The following is a 17,243-nucleotide window of genomic DNA, read 5'->3' as shown; positions in this document are numbered from 1 at the left end:
GGAGGGGCCGGCGGCACCGGTGTGCTGGAACTTGCAGCAGGAATTTTTGGCTGGCCAGGGCTAATAAGGGAGCTTGCTCACCCCCTGGCCAGCGGCCAAATGGCATGGCTGGGTGGCTGCCAGCACTTGCATTAATAGTTGCCAGCCTGCGGTTTGAGGTCACCCGTTCTTTCCAGTCTTTCATTTCCACCGTAATTCGCGCCTGTCAGGACGCGGGGCCGGGAGCGGCTCCCCCGCCCCTCCCTGCCCGAGCCCCTCTCTGCCGGGACAACCTCTGGGGCTTCCCTCGGAGCCAGGACAGCGCCGGCCGCGGCAAAGCATCCCTGCTGAGCAACTCCAGACGGCAAGAGGGGACATGGCAGCTCTGGGGGGCACCTTCACCTCGTGGGCTCCTCAAGATGTCACTCAGGGGACCAGGAGCATCCTCCCACACACCCCTAGGCCAGCGTGCAAAGGGCTTGTGCGAAGGCACAGCCCCTTGCAGAATGATTTGGAGCTGCCGTCATTCCCTGCCATGGCCCTTGGGAGGGTGTCTTATAGCTCGCTATAATAAATCTACTTTTCCACAGCAAGTTGGCCCGGGATAAATGCTTTGGGGAGGTGTGGCCGGACTTGGGCGCACTCCCTCTGTCCCTCTGGAGAGGGGATCCCCGGAGCCCCGCTTGGAACCCTTGGGGCAGGATGGGGGATCCCTCTCGCTGCCCAAATACCCAGGGATCGGGGGTGAGGATCTGCTTGATGCCCCTGGCAGGACGAGGCCAGGCGTGGCTGGTGCGAGGTGGGACACGCTGGGTGGGTGGGACACCCGGGAGGGGACACGCGGGAGGGGACACGCCGCGGGGGCACCGCCACACCGCCAAGGGATGGCTGCGGCGGGGTGGGAGCCGCGCAGCTGGAGGAGGAGGAGGCGCAGGAGCAGGAGGAGGAGGAGGAGGAGGAGGAGGAGGAGGAGGAGGAGGAGGAGGAGGAGGAGGGCGGTGGTGCCGCCCCGTCCCGCCCCTCCGCAGCTGCCGGGCACCGGGCACCGGGCAGGCGGCGGCGGCGCGCATGGAGGCGGCGGCGGCCCCGGCCCCGGGCGGCGGCCCCGGTACCCTGCTGCTCTGCCTGGCCCTGGCCTCCGGTAAGCACGGGCGTCCCCCTGCCCCGCACCTGCCCGGGCCCGGGACACCCAGCGGCTGGCAGCGTGTTCCGCCCCGTCCCGGCCCGCTGCTTCCCGCCCCGGCACGGTGCTCCGCGTCCCTGCTCGGTGTCACCTCCGCTGTCCCGGCCCCGTCCTCTCTCTGTCCCGCTGCTTGCCGGTCCCACACTGTTGGTCCCGCACCCGCCTCCTGATCCCATCCCGGCGCTCCCCCCGCCTGTGCTGGTGCTCCCCCATCCCGTCCTGCTGCTCCCCGGTCCCATTCTGCTGAACCCTTGTATTCCCCACGCCTTACACCCCACGCTGATGCTGGCCCTGTCCCCTCCCAGTGCTCATCCTGGTGTTTCTCCTGTCACATCTCAGTGACTCCCTGTGCCCCAGAACAATCCCATCCCAGCCCATCCCATCCCATCCCCAGCCTGGTGTTTTCCCAGTCCTGTCCCTGGGCTCCCCCGTGTGCCCCCAGGTCCCATCCTGGAACTCCCCACAATCCCAATCCTGTGCTTCCCTCACCTCTGAACCCCTGAATCGCTTGGGGCCAGCATGGGGGCCAGGATGTCCCGGCTGGATCCCGGAGCAGGACTGGGATGCTTTTACCACCTGTTGATGGTTCACTGCTCCTGGGTGCTGAGTACCCACAGCCATCCCTGGCAGCGCCGGGAATGTGGGATGCCGGGGGCAGAGGGGCCAGTACCTATTCAGCGAGTGTGTGAGCATTCCCGTGTTAGTTCCTAAGTTTTTGGGAAGCAGGAAGCTGCAGACAGGTGTCTTCTCATGGCTGCCAGGAAACAACCACACAGGCTGGACAGCTGACACCCTCCCTGGCAGAGAGTGCCTGCGCTGGTCTCTCCACAGGGAGCAGTTTGGGTTTGGCCCTTTGGTGACAGCACTTGGCAAAACCTGCCAAACCTGTGCTGGCAGGAGGAAACCAAGGGCAGCCGACCTGTTTTGGGGCCGGTGTGTCCCCTGAGATCACGGCAATGTCCTGGGTGGTTGCTCTTCTACAGTCTGGGCTTTCCTGGGAGAGCGTGGGGGTGTTAACAGCAAAACAATCCAGTGTTTGGGATACTTTCCTGGGTTATCTCTGGATTCTCCGGGAAGGGTGCAGCCCAAGATAGTGGAGCCAGTGCACCAGAGAGACGAGGATGATCACACCTGCAGGTTCTGGGCGCCGCGATCCGGCCGCGGGTGGGCGCAGCCCCCCTCCCTCTGGAGCTGGCGCTGCCACCAGGGCGGTCCTGCGAGGGGCTGCCAGCCCGCGGGATGCCAGAACTCCGCATCTGGTCGCAATAAGGGCGGGGAGCTCAGCTCGGTGGCGATCTTTCCGTGCCGAGCTGTGAACTCGGTCACCGGGAGTGAGGTCAGCCTCCCTCCCAGTCCCGCCGCCCGCAGCTGGATCCCGGGGTGCAGCCGCCCCGTGGCTCATCCCTGGCTCCCGCGGGCGGCTCCCGCCCTGCGGCTGGCCCGGCTGGGACGGGGGGCTCCTCTGCTCCCCGCCGGGCTCTCTGCCACCCGCAGCGCCTCGCTAGCGCTAAATATAGCCGGGAGGGACGTGTGTGCTGGGAATGTCCCTGCTCCGGGATGGGGCACTCCGGAGCCTTGGCCGGGCAGCTCCCACCGCTGTTCCCAAGGTGCCCAAGGGCCGGATGGGCAAACGGGCAGCCGGAGACGAGGCTGCCAGGGTTTGGCTGCGCTAAGTCTCCATTCTCTGGGGTGGCAGCAGCCCCGCCTCGGTGGGAGCCTCCCAGCGCCCTGCCCGCCAGGCAGGACCTGTCCCCGCTGGCTGGGGAGGGCCGGGCGGGGAGCGGGGCCGTGCTGAGTCAGTGCCGGCATGCCGGCGATCCGGTTACCGCCGCGCCGACGGGCCGGGCTCCGCCGCCTCTCGGTCCCGCCCCGGGAGCCGCGGGAGCGGGCTGGCCCCTCTCCCGGCCCGGGCTGTGCGGGGCTCCGGGGAGACCTCGGAGCGCCGTGCAGCGCCTAAAGGGGCTCCACGGGAACGCAGAGGGACTTGTCACAGGGCACGGAGTGACAGGACAAAGGGGAACGGCTTCCTACTGACAAAGGGCAGGTGTAGATTAGATATTGGGAAGGAATTCTTCCCTGTGAGGGTGGGGAGGCTCTGGCACAGGCTGCCCAGAGAAGCTGTGGCTGCCCCATCCCTGGAAACGTCCAAGGCCAAGTTGGACAGGGCTTGGAGAAACGTGGGGTAGTGGAAGGCGTCCCTGCCCATGGCAGCAGGGCTGGAACAAGACGAACTTTACAGTCTCTTCCAGCCCAAACCAATGAGTGATTCCATGATTCCGGATCTCTCTAGGGGTCCCTCCCTGCATCCTCCCTGGGCAGAGGAGCAGCTGGCTGGGCTGTGTGGTCCAAGCCCCACCAGGCTGGCTCCCAGACCTCCGTGCTGGGGCGTTGGTGGGTGGGGGCAGCAGGCGGGGCCCGGCTTTCCCTTCTCCCGGCCCTGGGGAAAAGCTGATGCTGCCAGCGGAGGGGGGCCCTGGGCGCAGCTGCAGAGCCCACTGCCAGAGCCCTCCCTGTCCCCGTGGGGGGTGTTTGGGTCCCCCTCTGAGCCACCTCCTCTGCTTTCCAGGTTTGGCGTTCTTCAGCTGCGTGGGCGCCGACACCAACGTCACGGCCGGGCACGGCACGGAGGGGCTCGGCTGCGGCACGGCCGGGGGATGCACAGGTAAGGGGGGGGGATGCACAGGTAAGGGGGGGATGCACAGGTAGGGGGGGGATGCACAGGTAGGGGGGGGGATGCACAGGTAAGGGAGGGATGCACAGGTAAGGGAGGGATGCACAGGTAAGGGGGGGATGCACAGGTAAGGGGGGGATGCACAGGTAAGGGGGGATGCACAGGTAAGGGGGGATGCACAGGTAAGGAGGGGGGATGCACAGGTAGGGGGGGGATGCACAGGTAAGGGGGGGATGCACAGGTAAGGGGGGGATGCACAGGTAGGGGGGGATGCACAGGTAAGGGGGGGATGCACACGTAAGGAGGGGGGATGCACAGGTAAGGGGGGGATGCACAGGTGGGGGGGCTGCAGGGCGCTCGGGGGGGCCGGGGGCTTGGGAGGGAGCGGGGGAGCAGGCGAGGATGGCGGGCGAGCGGGTGTTTTGTCTGGAGTAGCCGTGTGGCATCCCTGGGCTGGGGAGCCAAGGACACCCGGCTGGCAGCTGGTGGCAGCTGGTGGCAGCTGGTGGCAGCTGGTGGCAGCCGGCCGGGCTCGGAGCTGCCGCGGGATGCTGCTGCCTCTGGGCAGAGCTGCCGCCCCTCTGAGCGAATCCTCGTGGCGGTCACCGGCAGGGAACGGGACGCAGCTGAAGCGGCAGAGCCACTTCACGCGGTGCCCGGAGGAGTACCAGCACTACTGTGTCAAAGGGAGGTGCCGCTTCCTCGTGGCCGAGCAGGCGCCGGCGTGCGTGTAAGTCACCGCGGCGGGGACACGGGTGGCACGGCGCGGGATGCTGCGCCCGTCCTCCCCGGGAGAGCGGCAGGAGCGGGGCACGGGCACCACGGCAGCTTTTGGGACCGCCCTGTGCCTCCCCTGTGTCGCCGGGCAGGTGCGAGCGAGGCTACATCGGGTCTCGCTGCGAGAAGGTGGATCTGTTCTACCTGCGAGGGGACCAGGGCCAGATCGTCATCATCTCCCTGATCGTCGCCATAGTCACCCTCATCATCCTCATTGTCGGCATCTGCCTCTGCAGTCAGTACGTGGGCGGGAAGGGAGGGGAGGAGGGAGCAAATCCTGCCCAGCTCCCCCGGCTCCAGGCAGGTCGAACTGGTGCTGCCCCAGTGGGACGTGGTCCCGCAGGTGTTGGGAGGTGCCTGGGACATTCCTCTGGGGCTGGAAACCGGGTGTGATCCCATATGGATCTTCTGCGGGGTAAAAGCGGAGGGAGAGGGAGGGGCATCACTGGCATGTCCCCTGCTGCCTCTTTCTGGTTTTTCGGGGTTTTTTGGGTTTTTTTTAGGGTTTTTTTATTTGTTTGTTTTTGTGGGTTTTTTGTTGTTGTTTTGTTTTGGGTTTTTTTTAATGACTTTCTCCCTCTATCAAGCCACTGTCGGAGGCAGCGTAGGAAGAGAAAGGCAGAAGAGATGGAAACGTTGAACAAGGATTCACCTTCCAGAAGTGAAGATGTGCGGGAAACGGGCATCGCGTGAAGGTGCAGGGCAGCGGGGGGGCGAGACCGAGCCGGTGTGACCGGAGCCCCGCGCTGGGGGGGGCGCCGAGGCGGACGGGCTCCGCTCGCTCCGCAGGAGCTCCCGGTACCTGCGGGCGGGTCCCGGACGGCAGCAGCGGCTGGCTCCACGGGCGAGGGCTCAAACGTGCGGGGTTTGAATAAAGGGGTGACGGAAAGGTGTCCCCGTGTCGCCGATGTCCTTGGGGCGCGGGGGCTGCGATACCGAACCGCGGCCGCCAGACGGCGACACTGCGCGGCGGGGGCTGCGATACCCGCGGTGGCCACGCGAGGGCGCCACGACCGCGGCGCCTCCGTCCCGCTCCCGGTGCCGCTCCCGGGGCCGCTCCCGGGGCCGCTCCCGGGGCCGCTCCCGGTGCCGCTCCCGGGGCCGCTCCCGGCTCCAAGGGGCTCTGCCGGGTTCGGGACCCCGGACTGCTGGTGCTGCTCCCATTGCCGCAGGGACCGAGCCGAACCCAGCGTCCCCCGGCGTCCTCCCGGTTCCCGACGGGACGCCTCGGTGTCCCGGGGGCAAAACTGATAGAAAACAGATGGGAACCGGGGCAGAACTGGGTGAACCGGGGCTGTTGGCTCCCGTCTCCCCGCGCTGCGGGTTAGGAAGGCGCTGCCCGGAGCTGCGGTCCGGACCCTGCCCGGGCAGCCGCCGGTGATGGTTTGTGTCGGTGCGGGACCCTCTGGGCTCCCCGTGGGTTTGGGCACGGACCCTCTGCGGGGGAGCAGCATCATCCCGGGACGCAGTCCCTGGTGCCTCCCACGCTGTACCGCGGGAGATGGGGTACGGCGGGTCCTCTGCAGCTCCCAATTCCCAGCTCCCAGCTCCCGGGGACCCTCCTGCCCGCGGGCTCCGCTCTCCCGGCGCGGGCACCGGCGGGATCCTCTGCCCGGGCAGGACAGACCCCTCCAGCCCGGCACTGCCGTGGGCAGAGACTCGAACTGGTGAGTGTGGGAGCGGCTGCTGGGAACACTGGTTTGCACACTGAGTTCCAGCCCTTTGTTCCTGCCCGGGGTCATCCTCGCGGCTGGATGGATGCCTGGCAGCCGGAGCTGCCAGCGCCAGGCTCTGCCACAGGGGCTTGGGGTGGCTCCGGGGCTGTGTGAAGCCCTGCTGTGACTGCAAACCTTCTTTTTCAGCTCAAAGCGTGCCGTGGTGACAGCAGAGGCCCCGGTCGGTGCGACAGTGACTCCAGTGGACACGGGGGGCGGTGGCGGTCCCTCGGGAGGTGCCGGTGCCCAGCGATGCCACGGGGCTGTGGAGGGCTCATCCCACCGCCCGGGCAGGGAGCACGGCCCTGAGGTGCCTAGGGACGGTTCTTGAGTGTCAAAACCACCTCACCAGCGTCCAGGATGGGGAAGTGGGTTCTAGATTCCATGCAGCTGCTGGAAGCCCTGGTGAGAGCTGAGCGGCACCAGCAGCACCTGTGAGCTGATTCCCCCTATAAAAGCGGCTGTTTAGCCCCAGGCTGCGCCTGTGGGGAGTGAAGCCAAGAGAAAAAGGCTTGCTGTTCCTTTTGGGAATGTGCTGTACACGATCTGAGAGACGAATAAAATCAAAAGGAGGTACGAGCCTTTTTCCTGTCTGGTTTTTTTGGTTGGTTGAATTTGATGGCTGGGATGCTGCTGGCCAGAAAGGGCTGGGAAAAGCAGGCACTGGGAGATCAGCTAGCCCTGCAGGTCTCAGGGGTGGATAAAACAAATACTTTGTCTTTCTATAATGCTTCACGGAGCACTGGCCAGGTAAATGTTGGGGCTGTTTTATTCAGTGCTGGGTTTTCAGTGCCCCGAGTAATTCTCCTTGGGCTTTTCCCACAGCAGCCCTACATCCCCTGGTTGTAAAGAAGTGATGCTTCCCTGGATGCCACCCTGGAATTCCTGCATTGCCACTGAATTCCTGCTTTAACCCGATGAGTTCCTAGGCTGTGTTGTGCTGAGCAACAAGGCTGGGGACTTAAAAAACCCCACACAACTAAGTCAGGAGCTTTGCTGCTTCCTCTACATTTTTGGAAATGGGTTAGAGAGGTGGTGGGGTGAAAAGGCAGGGGGTGAATCCCTTGTGGGTGTCACAGTGCTGAGGGCAGGAGGAAGGAGAGCAGGGAAAGAAAATTATTATAAAAAAACAAATAAAAATCCCTGGTGCAACAGAGTGGAAAAGCCAACTGTTTTATGCCCAGGCTGGCAAGGACAGGATGAAATCCCTGGGGAGGTGATGCTGGCTGGCATCAGGCAGGAGCAGCCTGACCTTTCCAAGGAATCTGGTTTTAGTAAGAGGATTATGATTTGTGTGGTTTTAAACAGCAAAAACCAGGGTGGCTTTTCCCCCCTATAAGCAGTGATGGTGTCACCTGGCAGAGATGTCCTGGGCTGCCTTAATGGCATTTCTCCAGTTTTCCTTGGCATCTCCAAAGGTCACTGGAATTGTCAGGCCTTACCCTGCCTATCCAGAATGGGAAGGATGTGACCCTGGGTGCAGGAATGAGATGTGGGTCACTCACCCCAACAGAACAGGCTGAAACCAAACTTATTAACTGGAAACAACTAGAAATAGATATAAAAAATGGGAGTTAATGTTTTGGAAAATAAAAGCCAAAGGCAGGATGTAACATGAGGGAAGTGGGTGGATCCAGTGCCTTGGCATCAGTGTTTTTGCTGCTCCGGTGCAGCAGGTCCAGTCCCAGGTCAGTGGGATCCTCAAGGGAAAAAAACCAAACTAAAACCAAGCTGTCCTTTCTGTCTAGCTGTGTTCCCCAAAATAAGAAGGGCTCAGGTAGGAGATGGACAGGGACTGTGCCAGCCGAATCCATCCTGTTTCTCACACTACAGGGAAGGTCAGCAGTGACCCAGGGGCTGCCAATGCTCCCCAGAAAAGGGATGAGCCGGCCTGAACAGGGAGTTCTTCTTGGGTTTGGCTGTTTTATCACTCTGGTTCATCTCTGTGCACCCAGGTGTCCTTATCTGCTTCCCTCGCTGTGCTCCTTGTACACAGAGCTTCCACATTTGGCCTCGGGGGATTTTCCTGTTGTTTCCTGGGCTGGCTTTGCCATCCTCCTGTATCCCAACCTGGGGCTTCTTCGCCTGCAGCATCCCCAAACCACCCCGTGCTGGGAGGGCTCACAGGGGCAGGTGGGGGCTGGGGGTGCTCAGGTCCCCCTCTCGTGATGGGCTGTTGCTTCCAGGCAGCTGAGTACCCCAATTCCCACAGACCGCTGTCTTTGGGGGCATTTGAGGAGTGTTTTCCCCGGTTTTGCTCAGTTCTTTAGAGCTCCAGCTCCCGGTGTCAGGGCTGGGAGCTCTCCCGCCCTCCCGCCGCCCCCGGGGTGCACAAAGCCTTCCCAGCAGCGCTGAGGGGACTCGCATCGTCTTTATTTTGGCTGCAGGGTTGGGAGGGAGGCAGGGAGCTGCGGGCTCGGCGGCACCTTCCATCTGCCGGGCTCCCGCTGCTCCCGTTTCCCACCGCTGCGCGCTCCGGGAGCAGCGATCCCGGCCGCCGGCTCCGGGCGCTATCCCAGCAGGCAGGACTCCTCGTTGCACACCTGTCCCAGCTCGGAGCTCACCTGGGGAAGGAGGGAAGAGGCGAGGGGCAGCCCCGGAGCGGGTCGGGCCGGGGGCAGGAGGGGACGGGTGCGGCCGTACCTTGGCAGCGCAGAGCAGCGGGGGAGCGTCGGGCAGGCAGCAGGTGGAGGCGAAGGACACTCGCTGCTCCAGGAGCTGCTCCAGGTGCTCCGGGCCGGCCTCGGGCTCCGCCTGCGCCAGCGTTTCCCGCAGCCTGCGGCGTGGGAACAGCGCCATTCCCGACCCGCGCCCGTTTTGGGGAGGCGCGCTTGGCACCGCCAGCGGTTTGGAGGAATTCTGCTCGCACCCAGCGATCCAGGCGGGTTTTTTTTAAGCAAAGGCTTACCTCTTCTTGAACTCGAGGAAGGGCAGCCTGTGGTACAGCCCGCAGAGCTGGTGGGCCTTTTCCAGGAAGGGGAACAGCTCTGCTGCTATCCGCTTGCGCTGGGGGCAGAGGGTGGGAGTCACCAGGCTGGGAAAAGCCTCTGCGGGGCTTTGGTGCGGTGAGGGCGAGCAGGAGGAGCCCCCAGAGCGCTCACCTTGCAGTCCCAGCAGACGGAGGGGTCCTTGGTGGAGCAGCATCCCTCCCGGAGTTTCCCGGAGGAGTCGTAGAGCTTGGCGAGGACGGAATCAGGGATGCAGGGCTGCCTCCGTGCCAGCTCGAACAGGAACCTGCAGCGGGAAACGAGCGGCCACGCGGGTTTTCAGTGCTCAGAACGGCATTGGGGCAGCTTTTGGCATCTTTGTGCAGCCCCTGGGGCTGCCCGGTGGCACAAATTCCCCTGAGAGAATTGGGGGTGTTCCCCTGGTTATCCCCATAGTGACCTAAGGGGGTCAGGGACATGTTGGACTCGATGATCTTGGGGATCTTTTTCCAACTTAAATGGTTCTGATCCACGACTGCACCCCGGCTGCCGTGGGTCCCGCTCACCTGGTGGCGTGCAGAGCCCCCTCCTTGCCACACAGCTCCTTGTTGCTGGGCTCATACGGCTTTGGCAGCTGGGGGGCCGGCGCTGGCAGCATGGCCAGGATGCAGAAATGGTTTTCCATCAGGTTTTTGCCCCTGCAGCAGTCGGCGAAGCGCCCGTCCCGGCCCGACAGCGCCGTGCAGACTTTGCCGGTGTGCTCCAGCAGCTGCAGAGAGGCAGCAGGGCACGGGCAGGTCCCTGAGCTCCTGCTGGGACCCAGGAGCTGCTTTGGGACGGGCTCCAGCCCCCCCTACCTTCTTCTGCATGCAGTCCTCGGCCAGCGAGTCGCAGCACTGGGCAGAGAGCTCGGCAGCGTCCTCGGCCAGGGGCAGAAGCTCCTCGAAGGAAGCGCTGGGAACCTTCTGAGCCAGCGAGGTCAGGTAGCTGGGGAGCACAGGGTGTGTGGGGCTCGGGGGGATCCCCCTTCCCAGGGGCAGCTCCGAGCAGGAGGGTGGGAGGGAGGGGATGGGGAGCGCAGGGAGCAGCTCCGGGGACTGACAGCGGAATTACAGCTCGTGTTTGTGAGTGCTGCCTGCCAACGGGACCTGCAGCAGGAGAGAGGAACCCTCTCCCAGCCCAGCCCCGTCCCAGGATGGAGAGGCCGTCTGCCTCCTACCTGAAGCTGACTTTGTCCTTCCCATAGGCCGAGAAGCGGGAGCAGATGCGGTTCGACGTCAGGGTGAGTAGGGAGAGGGCTTTCCGCTCCATTTTCTGCCACAAAGAGGATGGAAATGTCCTCCTCTTCCAGGGCCATTAGCACAGGGCTTGCCTGGCTGCCCGGGGAGTGAGGATGGGGCCAGCCCAGCGCTCCAGAGGGCCTCACCTCCTTCAGGAAGCAGGGAGTGGGTGCAGAGGAGATGCAGCAGGTGGAGACCATGGAGAGGAAGGTCCTGGTGGAGCCCACGAGCACAGGCAGGGGAGCCTGGCTGTAGCTGCTGGAGTACTCATAGAGAAACCTGCGGCAGAGACGGGACGAGGAGACCCCTGGGATCAGGGGACCGGGAGCACGAGCGGGGTTTGGGGGTGTTAGGGAAGGGAGCCCTCTCCAGGCAGCAGCCCCCAGCCGGGATGCTCTCCCCGCCGCGCTCACCGGTCGGCGAATTCCCGGGGGTCCTGGCGGAAGGCCTGGCAGAGCTCCTTGTCGGAGGGCTGCAGGTAGCGGGGCAGCGGCTGGGGCGGGTGCCTGAGGGCAGCCAGGCACAGCTTCCTCTCCAGCCCCGCCTGGGCGCAGCACTCGGCCGTGCCGGGGTGCGCCGGGAAGGGAGAGTCCGCCCGGCAGGACTTGGTGGACAGCGCCGTGGACTGCGGGACAGGGAGGAGTTACGGCCATCCCATCCCATCCCATCCCATCCCATCCCATCCCATCCCATCCCATCCCATCCCAGCTCCCGTTTGGGGCCCAGCACCCGTTCCTGGCCAGTCTCACCCCAGCATCGTAGCAGGAGGGGTCAGCCCCGGGGGCACAGCACTTCTCAGCCAGGGAGACGATGTCCCGGACGAGGTGGCTGATCTCCTCGAAGGTGCCGTTGGAGTATTTCCTGCTGTTGTCAATGATGGTCCTGGGAGCAGGGAGCAAGGACAGGGAGAGCCGGGTGAGCCTTTATCTTCAATCAAACTCATGGCACAGCACCGTTCTGCCTAAATGGGTTTTACAGTGCTGGCTGTGGTACTGCGAGAAATAACAGCATATTCCTTGGAAAGCAGCCAGGAAAGACCTGGAACAGCTTCCAGGCTGGGGGCTGCCACTTACAGGGCACTATGTGTCAGCTCTGCTAGAATTCTTAATTATTTAGGTGCTTAATTGGTTTTGAGGAATTCAACGATGAATCAAACTTTTCTCCTGCTAAAAGCGATCAGAGTCCAGGGAGATTGCATCTCCCCTTTTTGATGAACTGAATCCATCTTCCCTTTCCCAAGATTTCTGTTTACAGCTTTCTGCTCTTGGTTCAGGTGTCAAGCACCAGCAGCAGGAGGCACCTACAGGGTTCGGAAGTTCTCCTTTCCCAGCGTCCTGTACTCCTGGCAGACTTTCTCCCGGACATAAGCTTTCCCTGAAAGTGCAGGAGAAGGAGGAATTGTGAGTAGGGAGCAAGGAATGCTCTGCCACCACAGAACACTCTATTCACTTGAGGTTTGCTCGTTTTTACACTCCATTTTTCCTTTTTCCAAGTAGGATTTGGAGGTCCCTGGGGAGATGTTGGCACAGCTGTTGTGGGAGAAGCATTCCTGGTATCCAGGCTGCTGCCCCAGCTCTGCAGCCAGGGAAAGGGGCAGGGAGAAAACTCTGGAGCTGGGAGAGCCACGGGTAAATCACATGGCAGTTTTTGAGTATGGAACATGTGGGGTTGGTTTTTCTGGCAGGGCTGGGAGCTCTGGGGCAGGTCCACGGAGCAGCCAGCAGTGGAAACATTCCCAGCAATGCTGTCATCCCTGGAAAAACGCGATCAATTTGTGTTACAGAATCTGTGGGGTCAGACTTTGGCACCAGCAGGGTAAACACTGATACTGGTGTTTCCTGGGATTGCAGTGTGGGGCACGGTCACCTCCACAAAACCCAGGGGTTTGGGCCATGGCCCTGAGGGTCACATCGCCCTGGTGGGAATGGAAGGGGAGGGTGAAGGCAGGGGCTGCCAGAAAAGGGGCAGCCATGGGGAAGGGAGGTCTCTGTCCTGGCAGGAACGCAGCATTTCTGCTCACATCTATAAAGCCATGGGGGACAGGTAAGCTGTAGGTGTTTTTTGGCAGGTGGGTGATTCCCTGTGGAGCTGAGAATGCAGCAAAGGGATCGTTTCCATCAAGGGGTGAGTTTTACAGAGGAATGATTGTCAGGGCGGTCAGGAAATCACATTTTTCTTTAGAAAGAGTTGATCCCTGCAGCTCTGTCTTCTTCCCCTCCCTCCTCCTCCAGCATCACCCAAAGTGGCACCCTGGACACGAAACCATCATCCCAGCCCTTCCCTTTCCTCCTGGTCCTGCCCAGCAGTTTGGCTGCAGCCTGGGAGAGGGGAGCCCCCCAAAAACCGCTGGAAGAGCCCCGTGCCCCCATCCCAGGGGCCAGCAGAGCACCAGGATCACACCCTTACCTCGGTGCAGGGCATCTGCAGCAGCCAGGAGCAGCAGCAGGGCCAGAGCTGCCCTCATGGTGGAGCTGGCTCCTCTCATCCTGCCGGGAAGCGGCGCCGGGAGCCCCATCCCGGCGTTTTTATGGGGGCAGCCGGGAGAATCATTAATCCCAGAGGGCAAGCATCCTTGGCCTGCTGCCTGGGGCCTGGCTGCCTCAGAAATCCACCTGGTTTAAATCATTAACTTGGGAAAACAGGGATGGGTGGCCCTGAAAGCTCGGGGTCTGTGGAGGATGCTGGGAGCAACGTGAAGGACAAGAGGAGGAAAAGGATTCAGTGCACCCCGTGTGGGGAAAGCTCTGTGCTCGGGCCAGTGCCTGATCCTGAGGAAGGAGACGCTTTTTCTGGGATGTCAGCACACCAAACGTGCTGGGAAATGCCTGCAGCTATCCTTGGAAGCTCAGCTCCAGACTGCACCTCAGCCCCAGGTGTGGGCACCAGAATTCATTCCTGCCACTGCTGCAGGATTCCCTTTGTCCCTAGAAAAATGAAAACTCAACATGTTTTCATCTTCTAGGGTCCTAAGACAAGCCTAGGAAGATGAGAAGATCCAGCTCAAGTGATCTTTGCTGGTCCTGTCTGGGAAACTGAGGGATGGAGATCCAACTGCTGCAGTGAGACCCCCAGTCCCCAGATGTGCTCAGCCTCCCCATGTACCCTACACTCCCCTTGAGCCCAGATGTTCCCTCTCAGATCACATCCCCTAGGATGAAGGCAGATGTGGTTTTTATAGCACCCAGCTTTTCCCCCCAGTGGTCTGCACTGACAGTGAGCTGCAGCTTGGGACCCAATCCTGCAGGAGATCACAATGTCCTGTTCTCGATGGTTTATGTGTGAAATAAATAATTAGGAACTGATGGAACGGGCTCCTCTCCCGGATGAACTGTTCCTGTCATGTTTTCACGTCGTGCCCGGGGAGGGCGGGGGCAGCGCCCGGTCCTGGCCGCGGTTCTGCGCCTGCACCGGGAATCACCGGGAATCACCCGCTGATCTCCCAGGCTCAGGAGCGGCAGCGCCGGACTCGGTCCCAGCGCCCGTCCCGGAGCGGCGATCCCGGGCCCGGTACCGATCCCGGTCCGATCCTCCCGACGGGGGAGAGGCGGCACCGCCAGGGATCCCAGCAGGGCTCGGTCCGCACCCTGCGGTGCCGCATCTCCCCCGCCGGGAGCATCGCAGCGGGACTGGGACCGGGATCAGTACCGGGCCCGGGATCAGTACCGGGGCCGGGATCAGTACCAGGATCAGGACCAGGACAGGGATCAGTACCGGGATCAGTACCGGGACCGGGATCAGTACCGGGGCCGGACCCGCAGGGCGCCCCCTGGCGGACACAGAGCGCGGGGAGCGGCGCTGCGGCCAGACCGCCACCGGGGCCGGCCTGCGGCACCGAGCGCTGCTGGCGTCTGCCCGGGGTCCGTGCGGCGCCGCCGCTGCCCCGTCGGGAGCATCGAGGCGGGACCGGGATCAGTACCGGGACCGGGATCAGGACCGGGATCAGTACCGGGACCGGGATCAGGACCGGGACCGGGATCAGTACCGGGGCCGGGATCAGGACCGGGATCAGTACCGGGACCGGGATCAGTACCGGGATCAGTACCGGGGCCGGGATCAGTACCGGGATCAGGACCAGGACCGGGATCAGTACCGGGATCAGTACCGGGATCAGTACCGGGACCGGGATCAGTACCGGGCCCGGGATCAGTACCGGGACCGGGATCAGTACCGGGATTCAGTACCGGGCCCGGGATCAGTACCAGGATCAGTACCGGGACCGGGATCAGTACCGGGATCAGGACCAGGACCGGGATCAGTACCGGGATCAGTACGGGGATCAGGACCGGGCCCGGGATCAGTACCAGGATCAGTACCGGGATCAGGACCAGGACCGGGATCAGTACCAGGATCAGGACCAGGACCGGGATCAGTACCAGGATCAGTACCGGGATCAGTACCGGGACCGGGATCAGTACCAGGATCAGTACCGGGCCCGGGATCAGTACCAGGACCAGGACCGGGATCAGTACCAGTACCGGACCCGGACCCGCAGGGCGCCCCCTGGCGGACACGGAGCGCGGTGCGAGCGCGGCGCCCCCGCGTGGCCACAGACAGCGCTGCGGGGGCGGGGCCGGCACAGGGGTGAGGGGCGGGGCCACGGAGCGCGGGGCGGCGCGCGGCCGGCACAGGTGCGATGGATCCTGGATCGGCCGCAGGTGCGCGGGGCTCCAGTGCGGCTGCGCGGGGCGGGACCGAGGGCATTTAAACCCCGGAAGCCGCCGCGGCCGCCATTTGCTCGCCAGCGCTCGGAGGTGCCGGCAGCGGCCGGTGCGGCTCCCTCGGCGGGGCCCAGGTGAGGCTCTTCTCTCTCCTTCTCTGCTTCTGTCCTTTTCTGTGCTTCTCTCTGCTTCTGTTCTCCGTCCTTCTCTCTGCTTCTCTGTCCTCTCTCCTTCTCTCTCTTTAAGTCCTTCTCTCTGCTTCTCTGTCCTTTCCGCTTCTACCTCCTTCTCTCTCCTTCTCTTCTCCGTCCTTCTCTCTGCTTCTCTGTCCCCTCTCCTTCTCTCTCTTTCTGTCCTCTCTGCTTCTGTTCTCTGTTCTTCTCTTTGCTTCTCTGTCCTCTCTCCTCTGTTCTCCTTCTTTCTCCTTCTCTCTGCTTGTCTCATTCTCTCTGCTTTTCTCTCCTTCTCCTCACTGCTTCTGTCCTTCTCTCTGCTTCTCCGTCCGCTCTCCTTCTGTCTGTTTCTGTCCCTCTCTCTGCTTCTCTCTCCTCTCTCCTTCTCCTTCTCTCTACTTCTCTCATTCTCTCTCCTTCTGTCCTTCTCTCTCCTCTCTGCTTCTCTGTCCTCTCTCCTTCTCTCCCTGCTTCTCTTTCCTTTTCTGTACTTCTTCTTCTGTCCTCTCTGCTGCCCTCTGCTTCTCTCTCCTCTATACTTGTCTCTCCTCCTGCTGTTCTCCCCTTCCTCCTTCCCCAGTCCTTTCCCCTCCCGCCTCCTTCCCGCCCGTTCTTCCCCTGCCCAGCCCGACACCCGCTGTGCTTCCCCTTCCTGCCCCTCGTCCTTTCCCCTTCCCTGCCGGTCCCGGCCGTGCCTCCCTTATCCTCCCTCCCTCTGCCCCGTGTCCCCTCTGCCCTCCCTGTGTCCCCAGTGTCCCTTATCGCTCCTGTCTCTCCCGGATCTTGCCTCTCTGTCTCTCACCCACTCATCTCTCTCTCCCTTGTCTCGCCTCTCTCATTCCCCGGATCTCTCCCTTCTCCCCCCTGTGTCCCCTGTGTGTCCCGCCCGCGGGTTCGGGGTGCCGGATAATAAAGCCCAGAGGGCCGGAGCCGGCGCCCCCCGCGGGAATCCCCCCAACACAGACAGACACACAGAGACAGACACACAGACACGGACACACACACACACACACACACACACAGGCACACACACAGACAGACACACACACAGACCACACTGGGTGGGTTGGGGGGCGGGGACTCCTCAGGAGGGGGTGCGGGTGGGGGGGTTTAGGGGGGTCCCCTCACTAGGGGGGGTCCCGGGGGGCTTTAGGGGGGGTCCCCTCACTAGGAGGGGTCCCGGGGGGGTTTAGGGGGGTCCCCTCACTAGGAGGGGTCCCGGGGGGTGGGAGGGGCCCCCTCCGGAGGAGGGGCCCTGGGGCGGGGCGGGGGGCGGGGCCCCTCCGGAGGGGGGCCGGGGTGGGAGGGGTTGGGGGCTCCGCCCCCCTTGGCCCCTCCCATCCCGGCCCCGCCCCTCCGGAAGGGATCCGCCCCCTTGGCCCCGCCCCGGGACCCTCCTCCGGACGGGCCGGGGGGGGGAGGGGCGGGTGGGGGGGGGGTCAGGAAGGGGGGAGGCTGCGCTCGTTTGTTATAAAATGAAATCGCGGTTCAGAGTGACGTGACCCCCTCTGCTTCCCGCCCCACCCACCCCTCCCCCCCCGCCCGTCCGGAGGAGGGTCCCGGGGCGGGGCCAAGGGGGCGGATCCCTTCCGGAGGGGCGGGGCCGGGATGGGAGGGGCCAAGGGGGGCGGAGCCCCCAACCCCTCCCACCCCGGCCCCCCCTCCGGAGGGGCCCCGCCCCCCGCCCCGCCCCAGGGCCCCTCCTCCGGAGGGGGCCCCTCCCACCCCCCGGGACCCCTCCTAGTGAGGGGACCCCCTAAACCCCCCCGGGACCCCTCCTAGTGAGGGGACCCCCCTAAACCCCCCCGGGACCCCTCCTAGTGAGGGGACCCCTCCTAAACCCCCCCGCCCCCCCTCCTAGTGAGGGGGCCCATCTGAAA

The 17,243-nt window shown here is 63.6% G+C and overlaps 2 protein-coding genes across 2 annotated transcripts; one reads left to right on the top strand and one right to left on the bottom strand.

The window, feature by feature from the left end:
* The first annotated feature begins 1,005 nt into the window (after window positions 1-1,005).
* On the top strand, window positions 1,006-5,503 carry BTC (betacellulin). The gene is made up of 5 exons (XM_056489669.1): window positions 1,006-1,120; window positions 3,729-3,824; window positions 4,446-4,563; window positions 4,703-4,849; window positions 5,198-5,503. Exons 1-5 carry the CDS (start codon window positions 1,048-1,050, stop codon window positions 5,301-5,303), a joined length of 540 nt encoding a protein of 179 aa, XP_056345644.1. The 5' UTR covers window positions 1,006-1,047; the 3' UTR covers window positions 5,304-5,503.
* A 3,174-nt stretch (window positions 5,504-8,677) lies between these two features.
* GC (GC vitamin D binding protein) lies at window positions 8,678-13,120 on the bottom strand. Its single transcript, XM_056489071.1, has 12 exons — window positions 12,939-13,120; window positions 11,837-11,906; window positions 11,282-11,414; window positions 10,946-11,157; window positions 10,679-10,811; window positions 10,472-10,566; window positions 10,110-10,239; window positions 9,819-10,021; window positions 9,427-9,559; window positions 9,234-9,331; window positions 8,969-9,101; window positions 8,678-8,889 (listed from the first exon to the last, which is right to left on the bottom strand). Exons 1-12 carry the CDS (start codon window positions 13,045-13,047, stop codon window positions 8,836-8,838), a joined length of 1,503 nt encoding a protein of 500 aa, XP_056345046.1. The 5' UTR covers window positions 13,048-13,120; the 3' UTR covers window positions 8,678-8,835.
* Window positions 13,121-17,243: the final 4,123 nt, after the last annotated feature.

This window comes from Oenanthe melanoleuca, chromosome 4 (genome assembly GCF_029582105.1).
Source record: "Oenanthe melanoleuca isolate GR-GAL-2019-014 chromosome 4, OMel1.0, whole genome shotgun sequence".
In the NCBI taxonomy this organism is placed as follows: Eukaryota; Metazoa; Chordata; class Aves; order Passeriformes; family Muscicapidae; genus Oenanthe; species Oenanthe melanoleuca.
Note: the sequence above shows the minus strand (reverse complement) of the source record. Positions and strands in the feature narration are given on the sequence as shown.